General features: G+C 52.9%; 1 protein-coding gene across 3 annotated transcripts; it reads right to left on the bottom strand.

Annotated features, from left to right (window-relative positions):
* Window positions 1-1,456: 1,456 nt before the first annotated feature.
* Window positions 1,457-22,626, bottom strand: ITGA7 (integrin subunit alpha 7). Of its 3 annotated transcripts, XM_066258499.1 has the most exons (26): window positions 22,234-22,626; window positions 17,773-17,900; window positions 17,595-17,674; window positions 16,412-16,667; window positions 15,858-15,935; window positions 15,427-15,546; window positions 14,340-14,547; window positions 14,022-14,215; window positions 13,590-13,678; window positions 13,342-13,469; window positions 13,101-13,196; window positions 12,865-12,926; window positions 12,552-12,721; window positions 11,981-12,130; window positions 10,727-10,842; window positions 10,054-10,246; window positions 9,895-9,975; window positions 9,710-9,789; window positions 9,509-9,583; window positions 9,284-9,386; window positions 8,584-8,760; window positions 8,267-8,398; window positions 4,700-4,813; window positions 4,370-4,468; window positions 4,159-4,284; window positions 1,457-2,135 (listed from the first exon to the last, which is right to left on the bottom strand). In XM_066258499.1, exons 1-26 carry the CDS (start codon window positions 22,437-22,439, stop codon window positions 1,905-1,907), a joined length of 3,492 nt encoding a protein of 1,163 aa, XP_066114596.1. In that variant the 5' UTR covers window positions 22,440-22,626; the 3' UTR covers window positions 1,457-1,904. The 3 variants fall into 3 exon arrangements, with proteins under 3 accessions (XP_066114596.1, XP_066114597.1, XP_066114598.1); XM_066258500.1 differs by lacking the exon at window positions 15,427-15,546 and having other exon boundaries at window positions 15,804-15,935; XM_066258501.1 differs by lacking the exon at window positions 15,858-15,935.
* Window positions 22,627-23,263: the final 637 nt, after the last annotated feature.

The raw sequence follows: 23,263 nt of genomic DNA, 5'->3' as shown, positions 1-23,263 counted from the left end.
ATTTGATATTACATATCTTCTCGTTCATTCATTCATTCATATTATTATTATTGACTCACTGATTTTCTATTTTTTTTAATGGGTCACAACATAATACCCTATTTACTTACAGTTTTATTGAAATACAATTATGTATAATAATGGGTACATATTTGTGGTATACAACTAGATGAGTTTTGACATATGTGTATACCTGTGGAACTGTCACCACAATCAAAATAATGAACATGTCTATCAACCAGGAAGTTTCCTGGTGCCTATTGGTGACCTTTCCCCTTCCATCCCATCCTTGGGTAAACGCTGATCTGCTTTCTGTCACAACAAGCTATTTGCACTTTGTAGAGTTTGTTGTTTTTGTTTTTTGGGTTGTTTTTTATTTTACAGAGAGTCAGAGAGAGGGATAGATAGAGACAGACAGACAGGAACAGAGAGAGATGAAAAATCATCAGTTTTTTGTTGTGACACCTTAGTTGTTCATTGATTGCTTTCTCTTATGTGCCTTGACCAGGGGGCCACAGCAGACTGAGTGGCCCCTTGCTCAAGCCAACGACCTTGGGTCCAAGCTGGTGAGCTTTTGCTTAAAGCAGATGAGCCTGCATTCAAGCTGGCGACCTCGGGGTCTCGAACCTGAGTCCTCCATATCCTAGTCTGACGCTCTATCCACTACGCCACCACCTGGTCAGCTGTAGAGTTTTATATAAATGGAATCCTACAGGCTCAGTGGATAGAGCACTGGCACAGCATATGGATGTCATGGGTTCGATTCCCAGTCAAGACACACAGGAGAAGTGACCATCTGCGTCTCTCCCCTTCCCCTTCGCTCTCCCCATTTCTCCCTCCTCCCCACTTGCAGCCAATGGCTCAATTGGTTCAAGCTATGGCCTCAGATGCTGAGTATAGCTGGTTGATTTGAGCATCAGTCCCAGACAGGGATGCCACGTGGATCCTGGTCGGGGTGCACATGGGAGTCCGCCTCACTACCTCCCCGCCTCTCGCCAAATAAATAAATAAATAAATAAATAAATAAATAAATAAATAGAATCCTAGAGTTTGCACTCTTTTTGTCTGGCATATTTCACTCAGCAAAATTGTTTGGAGATTCATCCATGTTGTTGTATCAATAGTTCCTTTTACTGCTGAGCAGTAGTCCACTGTATGGATGTACCACAGATTATTTACCCATTCAGCTAGCAAACAGCCTAAATGATAGACATTTCAGTCGTTTCCGGTTTTTGTCTATCACAAATAAAGCCACCCTTCTTCCTTCTGAGACCACACCTATGTGCCTCCGTGCTCTGGTCACAAACATCAAGATACACGCATCACCACCAGGCCTCTGGTTCTTCCTCCCACTGTCACCTTGGACCTGAGTTGTGCAGGTGCAGAGAATCAGGCTTCTAGACCTTGAGCATGAGGGAGCAAGACTCAGCAAAAAGACCAGAGGTTTGTTCTGAAATTTTTTTTAATAAATAAACAAAATCAGCTAGATTGATGCAGCAAACTAGTCAGAGGAGAGGGAGGAAAGAGCCCGAGTCAGCATTGAGATCTCTTCCCCAGCCCTCTGGGCTAAGGCATTTTTTGAGAGACAGGTCCTTGGGGTCCTGTTACACTGCGTGGATGAGAGAGGAAAGGATTAGGGTCCCTTCTCCCCACCTCTGCATCAGGACATTGCTGCCCTTTTCACCCCACCCCACGATCCCATCCTGATTTACTCCTCTCATCTCACAGCATTCTAAGGGGAAATTTGGGGGTGCTCCTCCTGGAAGGAGGTCTGTGCCCCTGAGAAGACAGATCTGGCAAAATCCTGGTGGGATACCAGCAACCCACTCAACCTCTTCATCCCGAGAAGTTGTCCCTGGGGAAGGGATGGAGGGGACACACAGGCTGAGCTGGGGCAGAGGCGGCTAGGCAGGGCCTGGCGCAGGGTGGTCATCGGAACCCAGCTCCGGGTGCCCATCAGCCACCAGGATGGGGTGTGCGTCAGGGCCTTCCCGCCGGGGGCTGCTCCAGTTGCTCCTCAGAATAGTGCCTGTCTTTTCTTCTTTGAACTGTTGTCGGTCTTCCCGCAGGATCTTCACCGCATGGTATTGGGGCACGGTGGCCTCGGGGTGCCGTGCCCGCTTGAAGAATCCCATCTGTAAGAACACCAGGCCAGACAGGAGGAGCCTTCAGGGCTAAGGTCCCTGGAGCAAACGCCGGGAACAGCCCAGCTTCAGGCCTCTACCTGGTGGCCAGGCCAGAAAGAAGCATCTGCAGCAGGAAGAAGATGGGCTGGACGGCACCCAGTGCGGTAAGCAACCCCCACAGGTGCTGCCGTCAGTGCCGAGTCCCTGCCGGACTCCCCGGGGCCTCAGAGCAAGAGAAAAGCCAGGAGGGGGACCAGGTGAAGACCAAGGACATCGCCTTTGGCAACTGAAAGGGGCTGATGGTGTAACAACATCAAGACAGCTGACCCCAAATGTTTCCACCAACCCAAGCTTTTTAGAAGACCCAATAGCATTGCCCAAAACACAAATGAGATTGGAGGGGAAACATGGCTTCCTAGAGCCCTGCATACTCTGAAATGACTCCTCTCAAGCTTCATACACTCTGTGTACTTGAACACTGGACAGCACCTTCCTTAGGACAGAGCTTTCTAACCATGAATATGGTGGCCAGACCCCTCCCTAAATCATGAACATGCCGCCTCTTACAAGGTGGAAATGTGCCCCTTGTACACTCACACTCGGGACTCCTACATGCTCAGACTGCACGGTACCTCCTTGCACGTCTGCACACTCATGCCCAAGAAAAGACATGCACGGCACCTCCCTGAACTCCACATGCTCACACTCTAAGATCCTGCTCAACCTCCTGTGCATGCCCCAGACTGTGGATACTCACTCTTATGAGCTCACTCCAGTTTCTGACTCCCCCCAACCCCATGCAATCTCATTTCTTCCCCCTGAGTGTTCCTGGTCCCCTGAATGCTAGCACCCTACTTACACTCACACACAGAGCCCTCCACACACACAGTTGTACACCCGTGCACACATAATTGCACACAGACAAAAATTACCCCACAGTCCCTGGACCCCCAGCGTCCACGGCTGAGGGCTGCATGGCCAGACGGGCCCGGTGGTAGTTAGTGGGGGAAGAAGAGTTCTGGCTGCTCCGACGAAAGAAGCCACACTGGGAAGCCAAAGCAGGAGGGGAGCAAATGAGGGGCTAATGGGACAGCTGAGGAAGGATGGGCTTTAGCTCTGCTCTGTCCCCCTTCTGTGGGGGCAGGGAGCAGGGATCTTAGAGCCAGTTTCATAAAAGCATCCATCTTCCCCCAAAACAACCAAGTTCCCAACGGTTTGGATGCCACTCCAGAGGCCTGGTCCGGTGATGACTCACATTTGTCAAAGGGTGTGTTTGGTCTGTAATTGGTTGGAGGTGGGATGGAAGAGTTCTCTCCACAGAGCCCCAAGGACAGCATGGTCCCACCTGGCCTAGAGGTGACACACGGCTCAGGGTATAACTGCTTGTGAGGAATGTGACTCCTTGTACCAAGTGCTTTTATGTCTATGCCGCAGGCACAAATGTAACTCAGTCTATACTCAGTGTTTACCAGAATGGTCCACAGAGAACCTGCTATGTGGGGGCTCCACATTCAGTCTTAGGGGCAGTTCCCAGGGTGTAGTTCTCCATGTTGTTGGCCTTCGTGACCACAGCTTCCTTCCCAGCCTTGCTCTGCCATGCTTTAATTAAATCAGGCCACACTGCCCTGCCTCCATAACTCTGCCTCCAATGGTCCTTCTGGAAGGCCTAGACCCTACCCACCTCATCTCCCACATCCAGATCCTACTACCCCACCTTCTTCTAAGGCCCAGCTCAGGGCCTCCTGCTCTCAAGCCATCCCTCCTCTGAACTCCTGCTTTACTGACTTCGTGCCTTCTGCTGTCCTTGACTACAAGGCTCCCCTCCCCGCTAGATTATCAGATCCCTGAGGATAAGATCTGCATCTGACTTATCTCTGAAACATCCAGGACCTGACAGAGCCCCTGGTACAGGCAGTTCTCACTGAAGAGTTGCTGAGTGAATGAGAGAGTGGGCGGGTGAGAATCACAGCATGAAAGGCCACCTGTGTGACAGGGGAGCCCAGCCCCCGGCCCCACCCTCCCAGAGCCACACCTTCCACATGAGCAGCACCAGCAGTGCCAGCACCAGCAGCCCCGCCAGTACAGCCAGGAGGATGACCCACCAGGGGACTCCCTCTGCCACCACGGCCACCGGGTCCAAGTACACCACCACTGGGATCTGGGGAGCAAAGGGTTCATGGAACAGGAGCTGGGGCAGCCAGAGAGAAGCGCTCCCACCAGCACCTGCCAGCCCTGCAGCTCACCACTGTGGAGGCATCTCTAAGCACCAAGTTCTTAATGGAGGACTTCACGGTGATGTTGGCTTGAACAATCACTTCCAGGGACTTCACAGCTGAGTACTCCTAAGGGAGCAGGGAAGCAGATCCTCCTCCTGAATGCCCCCTGTCCCCTCACCTCCCCCAGCTCTTAAAATTATAAATGAAATGGTGCCCAACACAGAGGGTGTTCCTGCTCCTCTCAGATTAAGGGTATGCTGCATTTGGACAGGAAAGAGGCAGAAGGAGAAGAAAGTCCTGGAGGGGGTGCTGCAGAGGAGGACACCCAGCCCACACCCCGCCCAGCAGTGTTCTCACCTCCAGGAAGGTGCTGTTCCAGAGGCGGCCCCAGACATGTAGCACAGCTGCACGGTCAAAGCTGTAGAGTGGGCAACTGAACAACACACAATTGGCCGTGCCCCGGGCGCAGTCCTGGGAACCAAGATGGACAGGGCTCTGAGCTGCTGAGCCTGCCCAGGGCCTAACATCCTCACAAATGCAGTCAAACGGATAGAGTCTGCCCAGAGCCTTCATCCATCCCTCCATGAGCACCACATCTTGGACCCCTTTCTCCCTTCCCTTTCATTCATCTCTCTTTTCCTTGCCCAGCCTCAAATTTCCCTCCTCCAGGAAGTCTTCCCAAACTAACTCTGTGGTCCAAAATAGCAACCTACCACAAATCTGGGCTATTTGGCTTTGAAAAGCATAGGGAGCAAGGAGGAGGGCTTTTCCTTGACAGCAGTAGTCAGAGTAGCTTCGCCAGCTGATGCCGATGTTACCTAATGTCGGTCCCATTTATTGAGCACCTACTGCCTGCCAGGTGCGTATCTCATTTAAGCTTTACAACTATCCTTCAAGGTGCATATTATCATAGAGGCCAGATGACCTACCTGAGGTCACAAAGCTGAGACATGGTGAAGCACAGGTCCACGCTGGGCAAAGCCATGCTCTTTCCTACAGTGGGCCCAAATTCACTGGCGGAGGAGGGGGCTGCCCCAGGAGCTGCTAGGGGACCAGGCACTCAAGCCCGGCTCTGTCCAGGCCTGACCTATGTCCAGTTGGCCTAATCCCACATAATGGTCTATTTGCCTAAAAACTATGCTATACTCCTAACTACATTCATGAACAGGAAAGTGGCTTAAGAGTGTTTAAATTCTGTGAGTCATCTTATTTTGCCACTTTTGAGCAAATCAAAATCCCTTGGTTGAGTTGTTTAGAAGCAAGGCCTTCTGCCTTAATTTTAAGTCAACAAATTAATTTCCAAGTTCTTAGTACAAAAGGAATTCTTTCAGGGGAAAGTGGTCACATGGAGAGAGGTAAGACTATGCACACAACAGGGACATAGCAATTACACAAGTTCACCTTATGCCCAGGCGCCTTCATTGGCCTCATGACTGCTCTCAGGGCAGCAGGGAGCTGAGGACCCTGGAGGGGCAGGGTGTGACCGTGGAGCTCCCTCCCAGACAGATGACACCAGAGCCGGTCCAACTGCTTACATTCCCCTGCAAACAGTCTCTTCGACTCCTTGCCCAGGTATATCCATACTTGGGTTCACCTCCTGCAACTGGCCAAATACTCCCTTAATCTGTGTCCCTTCCACACTGTCACTGCCAGCACCACTGGCGAGGGATAAGCAGAGTGTGTGCCAGTTTGCTCCATAAATCCACTTAAAGAACCAAACTATGTAAAACAAGCAGTTTAAAAGAGGGGGTAAACTGCCCAAAAGGGATAGACTTAATGAATCACACATAATATACTATAATTTTAATCATTAGAATTTTTTTAACTTAAAATGTTTTTAACATTGTAAAAATCAAACAAGTTTTCTTACACAAACTGACATTTTTGTCCTAAAAAAGTTCAAAAGAACAAACAGATCTCAAAGATAGCTAAAAACATCTCACTCCTAAGCCGTGGCCAGGTAAAGTCAGTGGGTTAGAGCATTGTCCCGATACCCCAAGGCTGTGGGTTTGACCACTGGTCAAGGCACATATAAGAATCAACCAATGAATGAACAAGTAAGTGGAATAACAAAGCAATGTCTCTCTCTCTCCCCCTCTCCTCTCTCTCTAAAATCAATCAATAATTTTTTACAGCTTGACTGATGGTGTTGCAATGGATAAAGCGTCAACCCAGAAGGCTGAGGTCACCAGTTCAAAGCCCTGAGGTCACTGGCCTGAGAGAGGAAATAGTCCACATGGTCCCAAAGCTCGCCAGCTTGAGCCCAAAGGTTGCTGGCATGAAAAGCCCAAGGTCGCATGCTTGAGCAAGGGGACACTGGCTCAGCCTCAGTCACGTCACACACAATAAGCAATCAATGCACAACTAAAGTGAAAGCAACTATAAGTTGGTATTTCTTGCTCTCTCTCCATTCTTGTCATGCTCTCTCACTGTCTCTCTCAGTGAGAGAGAGAGAGGGACAGACACGGACAAACAGAAAGAGGAAAAGATGAGAAGCATCACCTTAGTTGTTTGTTGTTTGTTGATTGCTTTCTCATTTGTGCCTTGACTGGGTGGCCCCAGCCAAACCAGTGACCCCTTGCTCAAGCCAGCAACCTTGGGCTCAAGCCAGCGACCTTTGGGCTCAAGCCAGCGACCATGGGGTCATGTCTGTGATCCAATGCTCAAGCCGGCAACCCCGAGCTCAAGCTGGTGAGCCCATGCTCAAGCTGAATGAGCTCGCACTCAAGCCAGCGACCTCGGGGTTTTGAACCTGGGACCTCAGTTTCCCAGGCCAATGCTCTATCCACTGTTCCACCACCTGGTCAGGCAAAAAAAAAATTTTATTAATAATATCTTTTTACAATTTTTTTTTAAGTGAGAGAAAGGGAGATAAAGAAACAAACTCCCGCCCTGGCCGGTTGGCTCAGCGGTAGAGCGTCGGCCTAGCGTGCGGAGGACCCGGGTTCGATTCCCGGCCAGGGCACACAGGAGAAGCGCCCATTTGCTTCTCCACCCCTCCGCCGCGCTTTCCTCTCTGTCTCTCTCTTCCCCTCCCGCAGCCAAGGCTCCATTGGAGCAAAGATGGCCCGGGCGCTGGGGATGGCTCTGTGGCCTCTGCCTCAGGCGCTAGAGTGGCTCTGGTCGCAACATGGCGACGCCCAGGATGGGCAGAGCATCGCCCCCTGGTGGGCAGAGCGTCGCCCCTGGTGGGCGTGCCAGGTGGATCCCGGTCGGGCGGATCCCGGTCGGGCGCACGCGGGAGTCTATCTGACTGTCTCTCCGTTTCCAGCTTCAGAAAAAATGAAAGAAAAGAAAAAAAAAAAAAAAAAAGAAACAAACTCCCACATGTGCCCCAACTGGGATCCACCCAGCAACCTGTCTGGGGCCAATGCTCAAATTAACCGAGCTATTTTTAGCACCTGAGGCTGACACACTCGGACCAACTCAGCTATCCTCAGTGCCTGGGGCAGACACTTGAACCAATAGACACACAGGATGTGGGAGGGAAAGAGGGAGAGATGGGGGGAGAGGAGAGGGAGAGAGAAGTAGATGGTTGCTTCTCTTGTGTGCCCTGACCAGGGATCAAACCGAGGATGTCCACAGGCTGGGCCACATTCTATCCACTGAATCAACTAGCCAGGGCCTTTTTTCACAAAATTTTAAAATTTTTTTAAAAGTCATCCCATCCCTATAAAATATTATATTTTGTATAAATGTAAGTATACACTGCTGCCTTGCTCTGGAATAAGCACTTGGGGGGTAGGGGGACCTGTGATGTCAGCAGCTTCTTCACTGGTATGATGTGAACGGTCTCTCACACCTCTCAGCAGGCCAGCTTTCCTGGACATCCACCGCACAGAATGAAGCTCCGTGCCCAGCATCCTCTGTCACACCACCACACACACACTCATTCTGCCTGCACCACATCTGCCCTGCCCTCACCAGGGTGATGTTTTTCTTCTTCTCAGCAGAGGACACTGGCCACCACGACGTGCTGGACTCCTGCTGCTCATGAGGCTCCTGCTGCTCTGGCTGCTCCAGCTCTCGACGTCTCCTGTCCCTGCTGTCCACATCCTGGATATGGGGAGGGGGCCCAGTGAGTGTCCTTCCAAACACAGCAATCCTAGATAGCATCTCCTCCCCACCACCTTCTCCTGGCCCTCACCCACCCACACATGCCCAGCCCGGTGAACCCTTCCCAAAGTCTAATGCCCTCCGGCCTGCTCCAGCAGCCCCACCCATACCCTCCTAAGCCTCACCAGGTGAAGGATGTTGGGCCTGGGGGAACAGAGCCCCTTCTGCCCAGGCCCCTGCCTGCCCTCCAGCTCCACCCGCATGGGGTACAGCAGCCACTTCCCATTGGCAATCTCGTAGGGCCACATGATGTTGAGGAAGGCAGAGCCAAGGGTATTGAGCGACTGGCCCTGGTTAGAGACCTGTGAGCACAGAGAGTGAAGGAAGGGAGTTCTGTTTCTGGGCGGTCCTAAATTTGAGGAGTTAGAGAGGACAGGGTTGAGGAGAGAGCCTCGGGAATCACAGTTTCAACAAAGATTCAAGATCCCAGACCCCACTGTGCTTGCCCCGAACCCAGAAAAACCTAGAGATGTCATTGGAAGGTGTGGGGAAGCCCCAACCAAGCCAGAGCAGAGTTCTGGGGGAGACATCAGCTCTCTCCCCATGTTCCTATCCCCCCAGCGTAGGCCCCAGACAGAAAAGCTTCCCCGGGCTCTCTTGCCACTCCCCAGACCAGCCAGTGAGATGCCCAGTCAGAGACAATCAGGAAAGGGTCGGTTGAGACCTCTTGCACAAACACCTGCCCACAGACAAGATCCAGGAGCAGCGGAAGGCCTCAAACTCACCATACATTAGAAGGGCCCCAACCCTTGAGACACGCTTCAGCCCCTTCTCTGTGCCAAGGAAAAATGGGGACCATGATGAAACACATACCAGAACACTTACCGTGACCTCATACTTGACCTTGCTGCCCACATCCCGCTCAGACCGCATGGCGCTTTCACCCCGCACCGTGCCAGAGAAGAAGAGCTGCTGGGGAATGGCCACCCTAGAGAAGAGGGGTCAAAATGAGGACTGAGGAGACCTGGGACCTGATGGAGGGTCAGAGTCCAGGCCTGGGCGTTTGGAGTAGCACCTTCCAGCGCAGGTACCCAATGGGGCAGGGCTTACCCCGTGATGGACAGTGGCAGCTCAATAAAGACAAGGGCACGGGCAGAGACCGGGTGCAGCTCCTGCTCGCTGATCCTGGTATGTGGGCAAAAGCAGGTGTGGGCAGCAGGCACAGGCACACCTCAAGGGGTCAGCCCCTTCTAGCTGGACATCAATTCCACTGCCTCAACCCTCGCCCCGCCCGAGCCCCACCAGGCTTACGTGGCTAACAGCAGCTCCACCTCCAGCTCTGTAGTCTCAATGGTGATCCCTGAGGTGCTGAGGATGAGGTAAAAGGTGATCTAGGCCAAGGGTGGAGTGGGATTAGAGTCAAGGGATGCCAGGGGCTTGAGGAGGAGCCAGGGGTTAGCGGTCACTCAGATAGGGATAAGGGCAGACATGCTAACCTGGGCGTCTCTCTTCATGGGGTTCCCCAGCTCACACTCAACACGAGAAGCATTTTCATTGAACAGGCACAGTGGTTTCTCCTGGAGTGGGGAGAGAAGAAGAGGTCAGTTTGGGTTACTGTAGACCCCCAAAACCATGCCCCCTGCCCGGGTCCTCACCGCAGGGTCCAGGGCCCTCACTCCTGAGTAGTGCAGAGAGGCAGGGAGGCTGACCAGGAGCTGGGCTTCATGGGCATCATCCCCATCAGCCTGGGGCTGCACTGGATCCGAGGGCAGATTGGTGACCTTCAGCTCCAGGCCGATAAATGGCTGCCCACTCAGTGCAAACAGGGCTGTAGTCCCATCCGCATCCCTGGAGGGTCAGATCCTACTCACTCTGACCCTGCCCTGCCCACTCCTGCCTCCCTCTTCCAGTGAATGCCACTGATCTCTGTCCCTGAGCCTCTGCTCCTACCAGTCCAAGCCTCAGATCCTCCCCATGTTCCAGAGATCCAGACCAGGAGTCAGGGACCTCCGTTCTGGTCCCAACTCCACCACCAACTTACCTCTCTAGGGCTCTGTCCTCCATCTACGAAGTGGAACTACAATAATAATAATTCCTACCTTATGGGGTTGTAACACTCACCAGTGAGAGGTACATAAACTGCACATATTATATCTATTGTGAAGGATTGCTCCACATCTGTTCTCTGAATTATCAGCAGGTCCTCCCTAGCCTTCCTCCCGCCCTCTGCATGCTCAGCCCCTCCCTCTGCCTGGCCCTCCTGAGGGAGCTTCCTTCCCTTCCTTGAACTCTTGCCTGCCCGACCCAGATGCTCCCACTCCCCCTCACATGGGCAGAGGCTGGAACTCCATGTCGCTGAGCCGGGCACAGAAGCGGGCATGGACCAGCTGCAGATTACTCTGACAGATCTTATCTTCACCACAGCCTTGCTTCAGGAAGTGGATCTGGAGAGAGATTTGAGGATGAGGAGGTCATTCCCAAGGGGTCAGGAAGGCAGCAAATGCATAACCAAGGCACATGGTGGGTCGAATACCACAGGGTTACACAGCCTGGTTCCAACTCTCAGATATGCTGCTCACTAGGTGGGTGATCCTGAGCTGGTCACCAGACCACTCTGAATTTCACCCTCATCAGTAAAAGAATGGAAGTATTAGGATGCTGTGACAGTGACTAGCAGGCTGGTCCACAGCAAGCCCGCATTCCCAGCCTTCCTTGCATGTAACTGAGTTCTAGATTCAGAAGGTGAAGAGAAAGTGAAGAGTCCACTTCAAGACTGGCCATGAGGACAACATAAGGAGCTTCATGCTCCTCCTCCCAGCTGACCAGTATGGACCTTGGAGGCCACATGTGAAGATGCCAGACTTCCATGAGCCTGGGTCCCTGAATGACCACATAGAGTCAAAGGAACACTGTACCCTCTGACTAAGAACACATGACCCTTTGAGCCATTTTTCATTTGGGGGTCTGCTTGCTGCAGCACCTGGAGATACGAGGAACTACTAAAGAAACATACGAAAGAACTTTGCAAGCTATGAATGAGTGTCGCAGGTGAGGAGCTATGATCATTGCTCCTCCAAGCTCCTTTTTCTGGCCTGTAGTAGACTGCAAGTGGCAAAAAGCCATTATAGATTCGAGGCTTAGCAAAAGGCTAAATTCTCCCCCCTCCACCTCCATATTGGCTATAATGCTGAGTATTTGCACCCACTCCACTTGCTTCCTTAAGTTGCTGGAAGCAATATACATGCCCTTCCTCTCACCCTTTGTTTGTTCAGATGTGGGTTGATTTCACTTATGCATGGTGGGGAGATTCCTGTTTATGCCTTTGCAGTGTTCCTGTTTTAGCCTGGATGTGTAACTTTGTATCAAAGACTTCCTTACTTGCATATGGCTATATAATAAAGCAAACTGGGGCTATGGGGCTCGCTTGGATATTGCCATCAGCATTGAAGAGGCCTCCCGATTCCATCCTTTTTTCTTAATGAGTCTGTTTTCTTAATTCCGCACTGTTCTCCCTCAAGACTCGGAATTAAGAGCCGCGCTGGTCCGCGGCACTGGGCTAAACCAGACAGAATCCATGCTCACCTCTGCCCTCTGGGTGCTAGGCTGGTAGGCATTGAGGATGGGGGCCACTGGGGGCAGCCCCTGGCCAGGAACCTGTTGCCAGAGCTGAGGGATCTGGAGACTGTAAGACAGGGTCACCACAATGGCCCGAAGCTTATCTTTGACATTCTCCTGAAAAGGCAAAAGATAGAATGAATATAAAGATATATTAAGATAATCCCCAGGCCCCAGTCAGACCTAGGACAAATTCTGAAACTTGGGAAGAAGTTTAGGGACATGAAGGAAAGAGGTAGAGAAGTGAGCAAGGAGGAGGGAGAGCAACTGGGGTGGAGAAGGGAAGAGAGCCAGGATTTAGGGCTCTGAAGACCAGATATGACAATGGATCCTGCCATCTCCATCCCAGGGAGTAGAGAACTTGGCAGGAGACATAAGAAAGCAACAGATGAGGAGGAGGTCAGACCAAAAGGGAGCCTTCCCAAAAGTCAAGATCTCAAAATGAAGTGTGAGTGTACTAGGAAGAAGCTAAGAGGAATCCAGGAAAAGAGATGGTACAATGATAACAATCCTCAGAGACCAAGGGGGCAGTGTCAACCTGTAACTGAAACACGGTGTCTCCACAGCCTCGGGCCTGCTGCTGTTTCAGCCACACGGTGCCTGAGGCCTGGTGTTTAGGGTCATCGGGGCCACGGCTCAGGAAGGTCACACGGGGAACCTGGCCCCGGATCCTGCGGTCTGTGTCCCCATCTAGCACATAATCCAGGGCTGTGACATGTGGGGAAGGGAGAGGAGACAGTGAGCTAGGGAACTGTTTCCATCTGACCCTGTTCCCAAGGGCCCATCTCCAACCTTGGAGTGACCTCCCTGAAACCCAGCAGAGTGGGAGATGGGAAGGAGACCTCACTCACCCAAAACAGGGCTGTAGCTGCTGGGGGTTGCAATGTAGCTGAAACAGACCCTTAGGTCCACGCTGTGGGGAGCAAAGGGTAGCTCTTAAGTCCAGCAAGGTCCCACCCCCACCCTGCCCACTCCTGACCCAGCCTCAGCACCAGTGCCAAACTAGGCAGAGAAACTGAGAGGAGAAAGGGGCCTGGAGGCCCTGGGGGTCCCTACCCAGCCTCCCTCCCCTCACGTTCCGCCTCACCAGACCGAGTGGCCGCCAGCACAGTTGGGCTGTTCTAGGTCAATGGTTCGTGGAGCAATGAAGATCTCGTGGGAGACATGAAGGACAGGTCTGGCCCTGGGGAATAGGAGTTGAGGGCGCAAAAAGCATGAGAACATGAGGCTGGGAAATTTTGGGGCAGGGGGCTCTTCAGCATCGGATTTGGCATGAGTGGGGTTTATGGCCTCAGGAAAGAAGACAGAAGAGAGGGGCAGACGCTCACCTGAAGAGCACAGCAGTGTCAGCCAGGGAGCCCACCAGCAGGTCGGGGTAATGGTTCCCATCCACGTCCAGGCTGCCCGACAGAGAGTAACCAAAGCTCTTTACGCTCACTGCCTCGCCCTCCAGCACCTGCAGGACCTCACTGTCAGCTCTCTGCACCCACCACTCAGGCCTCTGCCTCCTGCCCTGCCCTCTGTTGCTGTGCCCCCTTGTAACCCCCTACCCCCACAAACCAACAAGCCCCCTCACCTGGGAAGGTTTGACAACAACCCCCAGGCTGCTCCCATGGTAGATAAAGACTTTCCCGTCCCCATCAAAGGGAGCGCCTACTGCAATATCTGCGGGGGAGCAGAAAAGACAGTCAGACTCTGGGCACAGGGGTGACGAGCTCTAAGCCCCAACTTTCTCTCCGTCACTCAGTTCCGCATCACATTTATTCTATTTTACTGAGAAGCCACTAAGTCCCAGGCACCTTACACACATCATTTTTAATGCTCTCAGCTACTTGCTACAGATCCTACTTGCTCAAAAAGGTTAGGTAACTCGCCCTAAGTTCAGATGTGAGCCCGCGTTGCTTCTCTCTCTAAGCCCTCCAAAGACCTCTCATTGATCGCTGAGGCAATTCCCTGTCCCTGTCCCTGCCCCCTCTCTCTCCTGAGGTTTTCCAGTTCCCAGTCACACCTGGGAAGCCATCTTGGTTGAGGTCTCCGAGGACAGCCAGGCTGATCCCAAACATGGAGTTGGGGGAGCCACAGAGCCGAAGAGGGGAGATCTTAGCCCAGTGACCCCCCTGGTTCATGTACACATACACAGCACCTCCCAGCTCTTCTTGGCGCTCAAAGAAGTGGGGGGCACCCACTACCAGGTCTGCCCAACTATGGAGAAAGAAAGACAGTCAGTATGGGGCCCTGTCCGGCAGGGGAAGTAAGGAGACGCCAGAGGCCCTTCAGACTTCCTGGACCCGGCTCCCCACTGCTCCACTCCACTCTGCCCACTCACCCATCATTGTTAAGATCAGCCACAGCCAGCGAGTAGCCAAAGCCGGAGGTCAGGCGCTCACCAGACAGCATAACTTCGGGCACCAGGCGACTGGCACTGTCTTTGCGCAGAATGACCACAGCCCCCTTGTGGTTGGCACGGGGAGCTCCTGCTACGAAGCTCAGCTCATCTGCACGCACCAGAGCCTTCCCCGAATCAATGGAGAAACCTGGGCGGGGTGACCTCCCAGTGAGTACTCTCTGTAAGACTCAGGAGCCAGGGTGTGTCTCAGCCCCCACTGCCCCTTCCTCGCTGATCTGGAGCCAAAGATAGAGGCACCCTCCAAGTTATCACCACAGCTGGACTTCCCCTGCCTCTCCAAAGGTCTAGCAGCCACTCCCCCACACACCCAGAGATGAGAGTTTGGCACAAGAAGTGCAATGAAGTCAGCTTCCAGGACTGGGGAGGAAAACGAAAGGCTTTTCTGGCCCAGAAGCCAGACACTGGGCAGGAGTGAGCGCACCAGCAGGAGCTGGGGCAGCGCCCCACACCTATGATCCCCAGAGAAGGGCTCTCTCCTCTGCACACCCAGAGGCCCCCATCCTCTCCAGTGCACCTTCTTCTCCCCCTCTTGCACCATCTGGTAGGGAGAGGAAGTCTTCACATGGATGGGGGAGAGAGAAGGGGAAATGTGGGGGAGAGCTTGATTCACCCAAATATCTCCCAGGCCTCCTTTCCTCCTTCTCTGCAGTAAGATGCAGGTAAGACAATAAGAGAGACTTACCAATATGGCTAGACTTTTTTCTGGCATGTGCCCACCATCTGTCCCTAAGAAAATGTCTCCAGAGATGTCTAGCCTCCATCTCTCCCAGCCTGGTCTACGCCCACCTAGTTCTTTCTCGATGAAGACCCCTGTAAACAGATCCTTAGGTTTTTCCCGTTGGGGCCTCTTTTTCTTATGCCTGATCACTGGCCTCAACTTGTCCCTGAAATTTGGGCCCAAACATGTGTTTCCCTGGGTGTGTCTTAGGGGGAACAGAGGAGGAGTAGAGGGGAAGCCAGACCAAGCCCCCAGGGCACAGGAGGATGTGGGTGGGAGCTTACAAACCTAAGTAGCTATTCAGGGCCAAGTCTCCGGCCGGTCCTGGAAGCCGGTCAGCGGGGTCCAAAGTTTTATACACCAGCTGGTCAGGGTCTGAGCTATCAATGTTGGTCACAAAGAGCAACCCTGTGGGGGTCAGGGGGAGGGGGAGACACCAGGGAAGGGACACCCAGCAGAGAGGCCACCGAGTGGAGAAACAGAGCCAGACACAAAGGCAAGAAGAGAAAGAGGTAGGGAGAGAAAAGGAGAGACATAAAGAGGCCAAAGGGATAATAAGAACAGAGACAGAAAGACAGAGACGGAAGGGTGGGAGCATGGAGAGGGAGAACAAGAGAGAGGAGCAGAGGGTTAGAGTGATTCTCTGGGCCAGGAGCGGTCCCTACCAAAGTAGCTGTTCGCAGGGACCGGGATGAGGTGGGGGTCCTGCTCCTTCTCACCCCCCGCCTCGTAGGGCCCGTCGTCCAGGTGGGCCAAGTCCGCTGAGCCCTGCGCACAGAGCTCCACCCTGGCAGTGCCTGCAAGGACAGACCTGTTAGCACCCAGGGCAGGGAGCAAGAAGCATCCTTCAGGCCGGATGCTCGTTACACAGTCACACAGGGAAGCCCCTCCTCTTCTTCCCCATCTCCACCTCCTTCCAAGCTCCTGGGTGCCATAGACTTGGCACACACACTCACCGAGTGTCAGCTCAGCCAGCGGCAGCGTGCAGAGACGGGAATGGGAGTGATGAGGTGTGGGCTGGTGTGTTGATAGGGAGGACCAGCTGTGCATGTGGGGCTCATGCCAACATGTTGAGGAACACTCAGCCATGCAAGGAGAGGAAATACCTCCATTCATGTGTGTGCTGGCATGAAGGGGGTGGAAGGTGTGGCAGTGCCCCAGGGATACATGGCAATGAACATGTGGGCATGCTTTGGCCACATGCTGCCTGCAATTCCTCTCTGAGATAAGAGGACTGTTTGGTTCTCTTGTCCCCTCCCAGAAGAATACTCACCCTTCCAGTTATAGGTTCCTGGGGCCCCAAAGAGGAGGTAGTGGCTGTCGGAGGAGAAGGCAGCAGCTGCTCCCTGCTGGCAGAACCCAAATTGCTCGTGGCCCTGGGGGCGCCCCTCACAGAACTTCCACTCGCCACCATCCAACTCATCATGGATGGCCAGGTCCTGGCTTAGCACAAAGCAGCGGCCAATCACGTCCCTCGTCTCCAGGATTTGGTCCACTCTCTGCCTTGCCTCATATCTGTGTGCACAGGTCTGTGGGATGAAGAAATGAGAGGCCATTCCACTGGGTGGGCCAGGGACCTGCTTGAGCCACGCTGCACACATGCAGGTATTTGGCAGACATGGAATCATGGTCACGTACCACATACACAGACACTCACACTCAAACACACACACCCTACACTGGCATCACTCAAGCACTACCACTAGCCCAGTGTTAGGCAGGTATATTTATAACCTACTACCCCATCAGCACCCACTTCCTTGCCCTGGCAGAAAGAAGCCCATGTTCCACATTCTGCCTGGGCATACACAAGCGTGACTAAGCCAGCACACAGGCTTGTGTCTCCATGATCATGCCCAGCATGCCAAGTTTGGTCCTGCCTCTGGATCTTCATGAAATCACCTCATCTGCAAAGAACTTCCACCCCTCCCCAATCTCCAAGTATCGCTTATTCTTAAAAGCTTGGCTCAAATCACCTAATTTGCAGGAGCCCTTTCTCTGAACTCTTCCTTCAGACTTTGATAGACTGGGAACTATACCACTCACTTAACATTGACCATACTCTGCCCCATAGTGATCTGTACTAATAATTGTGTATTTGTGCATGTTAGTGATGATACAGAGAGAGACAGAAAATGAGAGGATAAGAATCTCCATGTACACAGTAGGCTATTTGAGGCATGGATCAAGCTTTCCCCTGTCTCTGTAACTAACACAATGCCTGATGCTTAAAAGGCTCTCAGTAAGAATTTGACAAATGACGGCTGGATGAATGTTTAGATGGTTTAAATTTATAAGGAGAAGGACCATGTCTTACACATTTTTATATCTCCCTGAGGTCCCCAGTGTTCTGTGAGCTCATCTATGCATAGGCACGGCACAACACACACATACACACACACACACACACACACACACACACTACCCTGGCATACAGTCACAGAAGTGGTACTCACAACAATCTTGCCCCCAGGCCCCTGGCTCCGAACACTAACTCCCAACCACTGGTTCTCTTTGCTCTCCTTCTGCACATCAGCTGTAGGCAGGACACTGGGAATTAGGGGAGGGGAGAGGAGGCCACGTCCTCTTCTTCTCTCATGTGCTTTCCCCACCACACTCCCACAGGGTCCATACCTCCATGGTCAATGTCCACTCTATAGCAGTCAGTCTCCTCCAGGCTCAGGGGACAAGCAAAGAGACCTCCGGTGCGGTTCGCTTGCTGCCCAGGCAGAGCCAGGGCCTGGGGAGCGCCCACCAGCAGCCTGTACGATAGGGCAGGAGTTAACACCCAGAATGCTCTTCTGCCTACAGCTTCCCAGGCCCAACCATTCAGTACCAGGCAGAGTGCTGAAGGACTAAGGACAAGGGCCAAAAGTCAGTTTCTTTAGTTCTGAAAAGAGCAGGTTAATATACTTGATACTTGACCATGCAATCATCACATTACACATCACATACTATCTGGATGAGGGACCACATGTGCAGTAGACACACACACACACACACACACACACACACACACACACACGGCAACCCAAACAGCCTAGCCAGCACTGCTAATTTGAAAGAACCACCTGTTCCCAGCACCTGTTCCCTTGTTCCTGACCAGCCATTTCCTACCCACTCTCTGGTCCCAGCCCCAAGCTCTGCCCTCTGCCCCAATCCTGTTGAAACCTTCCCAGAAATGCCAAGAATGCTGGAAGCAAAAGTAACAGGGGCCCAGACTGGCACCATGAGGTGACCCAGGGGTCAGCTACAGAGGCCAAGCAATAGGCTAGATATGGGCCTGCTTCCCCCCACTTCTTCATCAGGGACCCATCAAAGACCCCACCCCCAACAATCCTGCCAGCCCAGGATTCTGCAAGGTGGGGGCAAATCTCTCATTTGGTCTCTAAGTCTCCCTCTGTTCTCCCCCCACTTCCTGAATCCCTTTCCCATCCTTCCTTCTCCTCCACACAGCTACCAATTTCCCACTCCTCCCACCCCATCCCACTCCCGCTCCCTCCCAGCCTTCTCTCCTACTTCCCCCTCAGATGCTTTCCCAGCTACAACTTTCTTGGCAGGACAATTTTCCACAATCACAGCCAAGCCTTCTTCGCTGAGAGAGGACTGTGCTGGGAATGGGGGCCGCCTGGGTCTCTTGGGGCTGAAGCCCCAGGCCAGGAGTGAAGGAGGGGGTACGATGAGGTGATTGTCACCCAGCTGGCTACAAGGATCTTCTTTTCGAAGAAGGACAGACTCAAAAGTGGCAGCAGGGAAAACCTCAAGGCCTCTCTCCCACACTGTTTTCTTCCATCGCCCTTCCTGGGTGGGGGCAGGGGAAGGCCCAAGGCTGTGTGTGACAATACTGCCGACAGGCATCTGTGGGGCACTGTGCCATTTTTGATGGTGCAGGGGGAGGGGAGGGCACAGAGCTATTCTCCCTTTCCACAGCTCCTCCTGGTCTCTGCCCAGCTGTCATCCTGTGTCACAGCCAGTGTCAAGAGAGAAAAGGAGGGGAGGGAGTAGTGGTAAGAAAAAGAGCATGCCATTCATTTGGCTATTTAATGAAAACTTACCAGCCAAGCCCTGTGTCAGGCAATGGTGAGACAAATTCAGCACCTACTCTGGGTCAGGCCCTAGGCTGCCAGGGATATAAAGAACTAACTAACATTTATCACTCTCTACCTAGGTGCGGGCTAAGCAAATTACATGTATATCTCATTTAATAATCACAACAATCCCATGTAAGGCTTCTTTTCTGCTCTTTCAAATGAGGACACTCAGAGATATTAAGTAGTATGCTGAATTCAAATGCACATCTGCCTAACTACAATACCCATCCATGCCTTTTCTTCTTTTTTTTAATTTTTTTATTTTTTTAGGTGAGAGGAAGGGAGACAGTAAGGCAGATTCCTGCATGCACTCCGACCGGGATCCACCCAGCAACCCCTGTCTGGGGCAGATGCTCGGACCAACCAAGCTATCTTCAGCATCCGGGGCTGATGCTCAAACCAGTTGAGCCACTGGCTGCAGGAAGGGACGGGGGAGAGAAAGGGGAGGAGAGGAAGAGAAGCAAATGGTCACTGCTCCTGTGTGCCCTGATTGGGAATTGAACCCTGGATGTCCATACGCTGGGCCAATCCTCTATCCACTGAGCCATCAGCCAGGGCGATACCCATGCCTTTTCGACCACACCCAGTGACAGGCCATCTCTAGGACACTGAGAGCCTTCCAGAAAAGGAAGAAAGGGAGCAGGGAGGACCCCTGAGCAAAACAAGAAACTGGGTGGCATGGCCAACCTTCAGAAAACAGTAATCACATCACATCTACAATACAGGGTTGGTCGACCCTCTCAGAGGCCCTTATTCATCGTTGTGTCACCTCTAAGAGGCTGAACCGTGCTTTATGGAGACTCAGAGACAGCCAGTGCCTCCGACCAGTTGCATAGCTAAGCACTGGGAGAAGCTAACAGTCAGTGTTCAATGTTCCCATCTCCCCGGAGGTCAAGAGGAAAGAAGAGGGAGAAGGGGAGGGGTCCACAGGGAGGAAAGAAATTGAACACATGAATCCACCCAGCCCCACCCTTGGGGAACAGGCCAGCCCATCTTTCCTGAAACAAGAGTTCTCACAGGCAGACTCTCTGGTCCCTCCACCTCTGCCCCAGCCATACACTCCTTCCTGGCTTCATCCCACGATCCTCAGACACCCCAGGCCTCTGGACAGAACAGTAGCCACAGCTGCAGCCACTGCAGAAAGAAAAGCAAAAACATGTTGGCAGCTAGCGGTAGAGGGGCAGCCTGGGAGCTGGGCTAAGTGGAAGTGAAAAAGAAGCCTACAACCACTGCACCTCTTGGTTCTCCACACGCTCCAGGCTCCAACAAAAGTCCAGCCCTTTCTGACTCTCAGTCTGCGTGGCCTGTGCAAGAGGTGCTGGGCCTAAAGGCTGGCTCGGTTTGGTGGTGCTCTGGCCAAGCCTTTAGATCTGGGCTTGCTGTAAAGATGCTGAAACTATTCTTTAGCTATAGTACTAACATTTTCATATCACTCACTATGGGCCCAGCATTGTTCTAAGTATATACTGGGGAAGGAGACCTGGAGCTCAAAAGCTAGGGATGAGCAAGGTCTCTCACCTGCTAACAGGCAGCAGAACGCCCCCTGCTGGAGCAAAACCCGGGTTAGGCAGTTAGGCCCCTGTGGGAATGCCCCTAACTTGACTCTGGGAAACAGAATCAGGGGCCACCTTCAGAGATGAGGGGAAATGACAAGAGACCAAGCTATTAAAAATAACCTAGAATTTGCCTGGAAATAGCTCAGAGAGCTCATCATGTCCTAAAAAGGGATTCAATTCTGGAACTCTGGCAGATGGGGGGAAGTGGGGAGGGAGACAGATGGGGGAGGAAGTAGACAGAAGACTGAAGAAGAAATGAAGTCAGTTGCTTTCTATTTCTTCCAAATTTTGGGGGACCACTGCCCCTGCTCCTCGAAGACAGGGATAATGAAAGAAGAAAGATCAAAGCTAGCCCCTCCTCCCTGAGCAGGAAAAGAGAAATGAGCTCTTGTCACTACCCTCTGCCCCCAGGCCAATAGTAGCAAAGAGAAGACAGTCCCTGTGGATGGCATTGATCCAAGTAATGGACACTTAGTGTGGCTTGAGCCTGGCCATAGTAGACAGATGCCCCTGGCATAAGGGAGTGAGAAGCTCGCTTCCCTTTCTTGCCTCTCTTTTTAAAATCATCCATGTAGTTGGAGCTAATAGCACAGGAAGCATGACAGTCACAGGCCTTATACACAAGTGTGTCCTTCTCCCATGGGTCCTGAACTGATTAGAAAGTAACCAGAATTGTCCTCTGCCTCTCACTCCTCCCTGCCTTCCCTCACTGCTGAGATTCCTGGAGCTGGAAATTGCCTAAGGAGGAGGAAGGAGAACAGCCTGGCCTGCATCCTTCTTGGATCTCTCTCTCTCTCTCTCTCTCTCTCTCTCTCCTGCTGCTGCTGCTGCTACAATTTTTGAGGGCTCTGTTTTCTGCCACTATCACTAAAACATCTAGTGCAGGTTACCAGACCCTGCCAAGTCCTCTCCCAGCTTTCCCATAGTCTTGAGCCACAGAAGTGGCCTCTCTCCTGGCCTCCCAGAGTCCGGCTGCCTTGGTTCCATCCTATAGCAGTGAACTGGCAGGAAATTATTTCTGAAGTCGACCGTCCACCCATCCCATGAAACCTTTAGCCTCCCTGTTCCTTCCCTCTTCCTGTCCTAAGAACAGACAAAATGCTCAGTACCCCTCCCTGAGGGAATTCAGTCCTCTGAAAAAGGAGGGGAGTCACACTCCCTGGGACTGGAGCGTGGGTGCAAGTTGAGGGAATAAGGGAGGCAAATGGAAACAGTCTCTGCCAAGACGAGAACCTCGCTCTCCAGCTCATCCCCAAAGCAAGAGCCTGGGTCTCCCAGCCTGAGAGTTCAGGCTTCCAGACCCGAGACAGAGGAGGCAAGGCTCAGGCTGGGTTGCAGGATATCTGTGGACAATCCCAGGATATCTGGGGTTCGAGGACTGAGAGATGAGGTAGGGATGGGGACCTGTAGCTCGAGAGCAGGGACTCGAAGCGGTTGCGGTGACTCACCAGCTCTGGGATCGGGGTTGTAATTGCCGGTGCAGAGCCACAGAGAAGCCGAAGAGGCTCCCCGGCTCTCCCTCCTTGCGCAGCGCGCCCATCACATCCAAATTAAAGGCAAGAACCCCTGGGGAGAGCAGTCCGGCGAACAAGATGCCAAGAAGGTAACAAATCCCAGGGGGCCCCCGATGATTGCGGCCCGGAGTCCCCGCCATGGGCGAACCCCACGTGTGCTCCCTGCGGGCGCAAGGAACTTCGGTCGCGTCCCGAGCTCCTACAGGACCTACAGGCGGGTCCTTGGTCTCGAGTCCCGCTGGTCTTCAGGGCTGTCCCAATCTTTCCCGGCTCCACTACCCCACGCCAGAAGGCACTACTGCGGCAGCCTCGGCTGGGCTGGGCGTCCGCTAGGACTCCTGCCTCCGCCCCCGGGTGCCGCCGCGCCCCGCCCCGCCCCGCCCTGCCCTCGGCCCGCCCCTCCGCTCGGCAGCAGGTGGAGGCCACGCTGCATCGCCAAGGGATGCCCAGGCCGGCGGCCACGGGTGTGACCAGGCCCTGCTCCGCCCCACCGCCCTCAGCGTTCCCTCCTTCCCCTCGCTTCTGCCTAAGTCCGGAGGAGTGGAGGCGGCGCCTAAGAATTGGGAGCGAGAGATAAGTATATAGAGAAAGGGACCGAAAAAGATAAAAGAGGGTAAGGGATGAGAAGTAGATGAGGCTAAAGGAGGCTGGGAAAAGAGAGAGGCAAACAGAGAGGAGATGAAAGGGAAGCGATCTGGAGCCTGGGTCCCACGTGTTCTCTTAGCGCTCTCTTCTCCCCTTGGTCACATGGAGCATCTCTCCTGCTGTTCGCATCAAACCGCTTCCCACATCTTCCCATCCCACTCCCCCAGAGCCCGGCAGTGACAAATTTAAAACAAATTGATTTCCCAACATCGATGATGTAGCCAATGTTAGTGGATTTGTCTGATATATCAAATATGCAGTATCAAGAAGAACTCGCAGAATTGCAAAATGATGAGTCAGTTAAAGCTTTATTTAATAT

Source organism: Saccopteryx bilineata, chromosome 2, assembly GCF_036850765.1.
Source record: "Saccopteryx bilineata isolate mSacBil1 chromosome 2, mSacBil1_pri_phased_curated, whole genome shotgun sequence".
In the NCBI taxonomy this organism is placed as follows: Eukaryota; Metazoa; Chordata; class Mammalia; order Chiroptera; family Emballonuridae; genus Saccopteryx; species Saccopteryx bilineata.
Note: the sequence above shows the minus strand (reverse complement) of the source record. Positions and strands in the feature narration are given on the sequence as shown.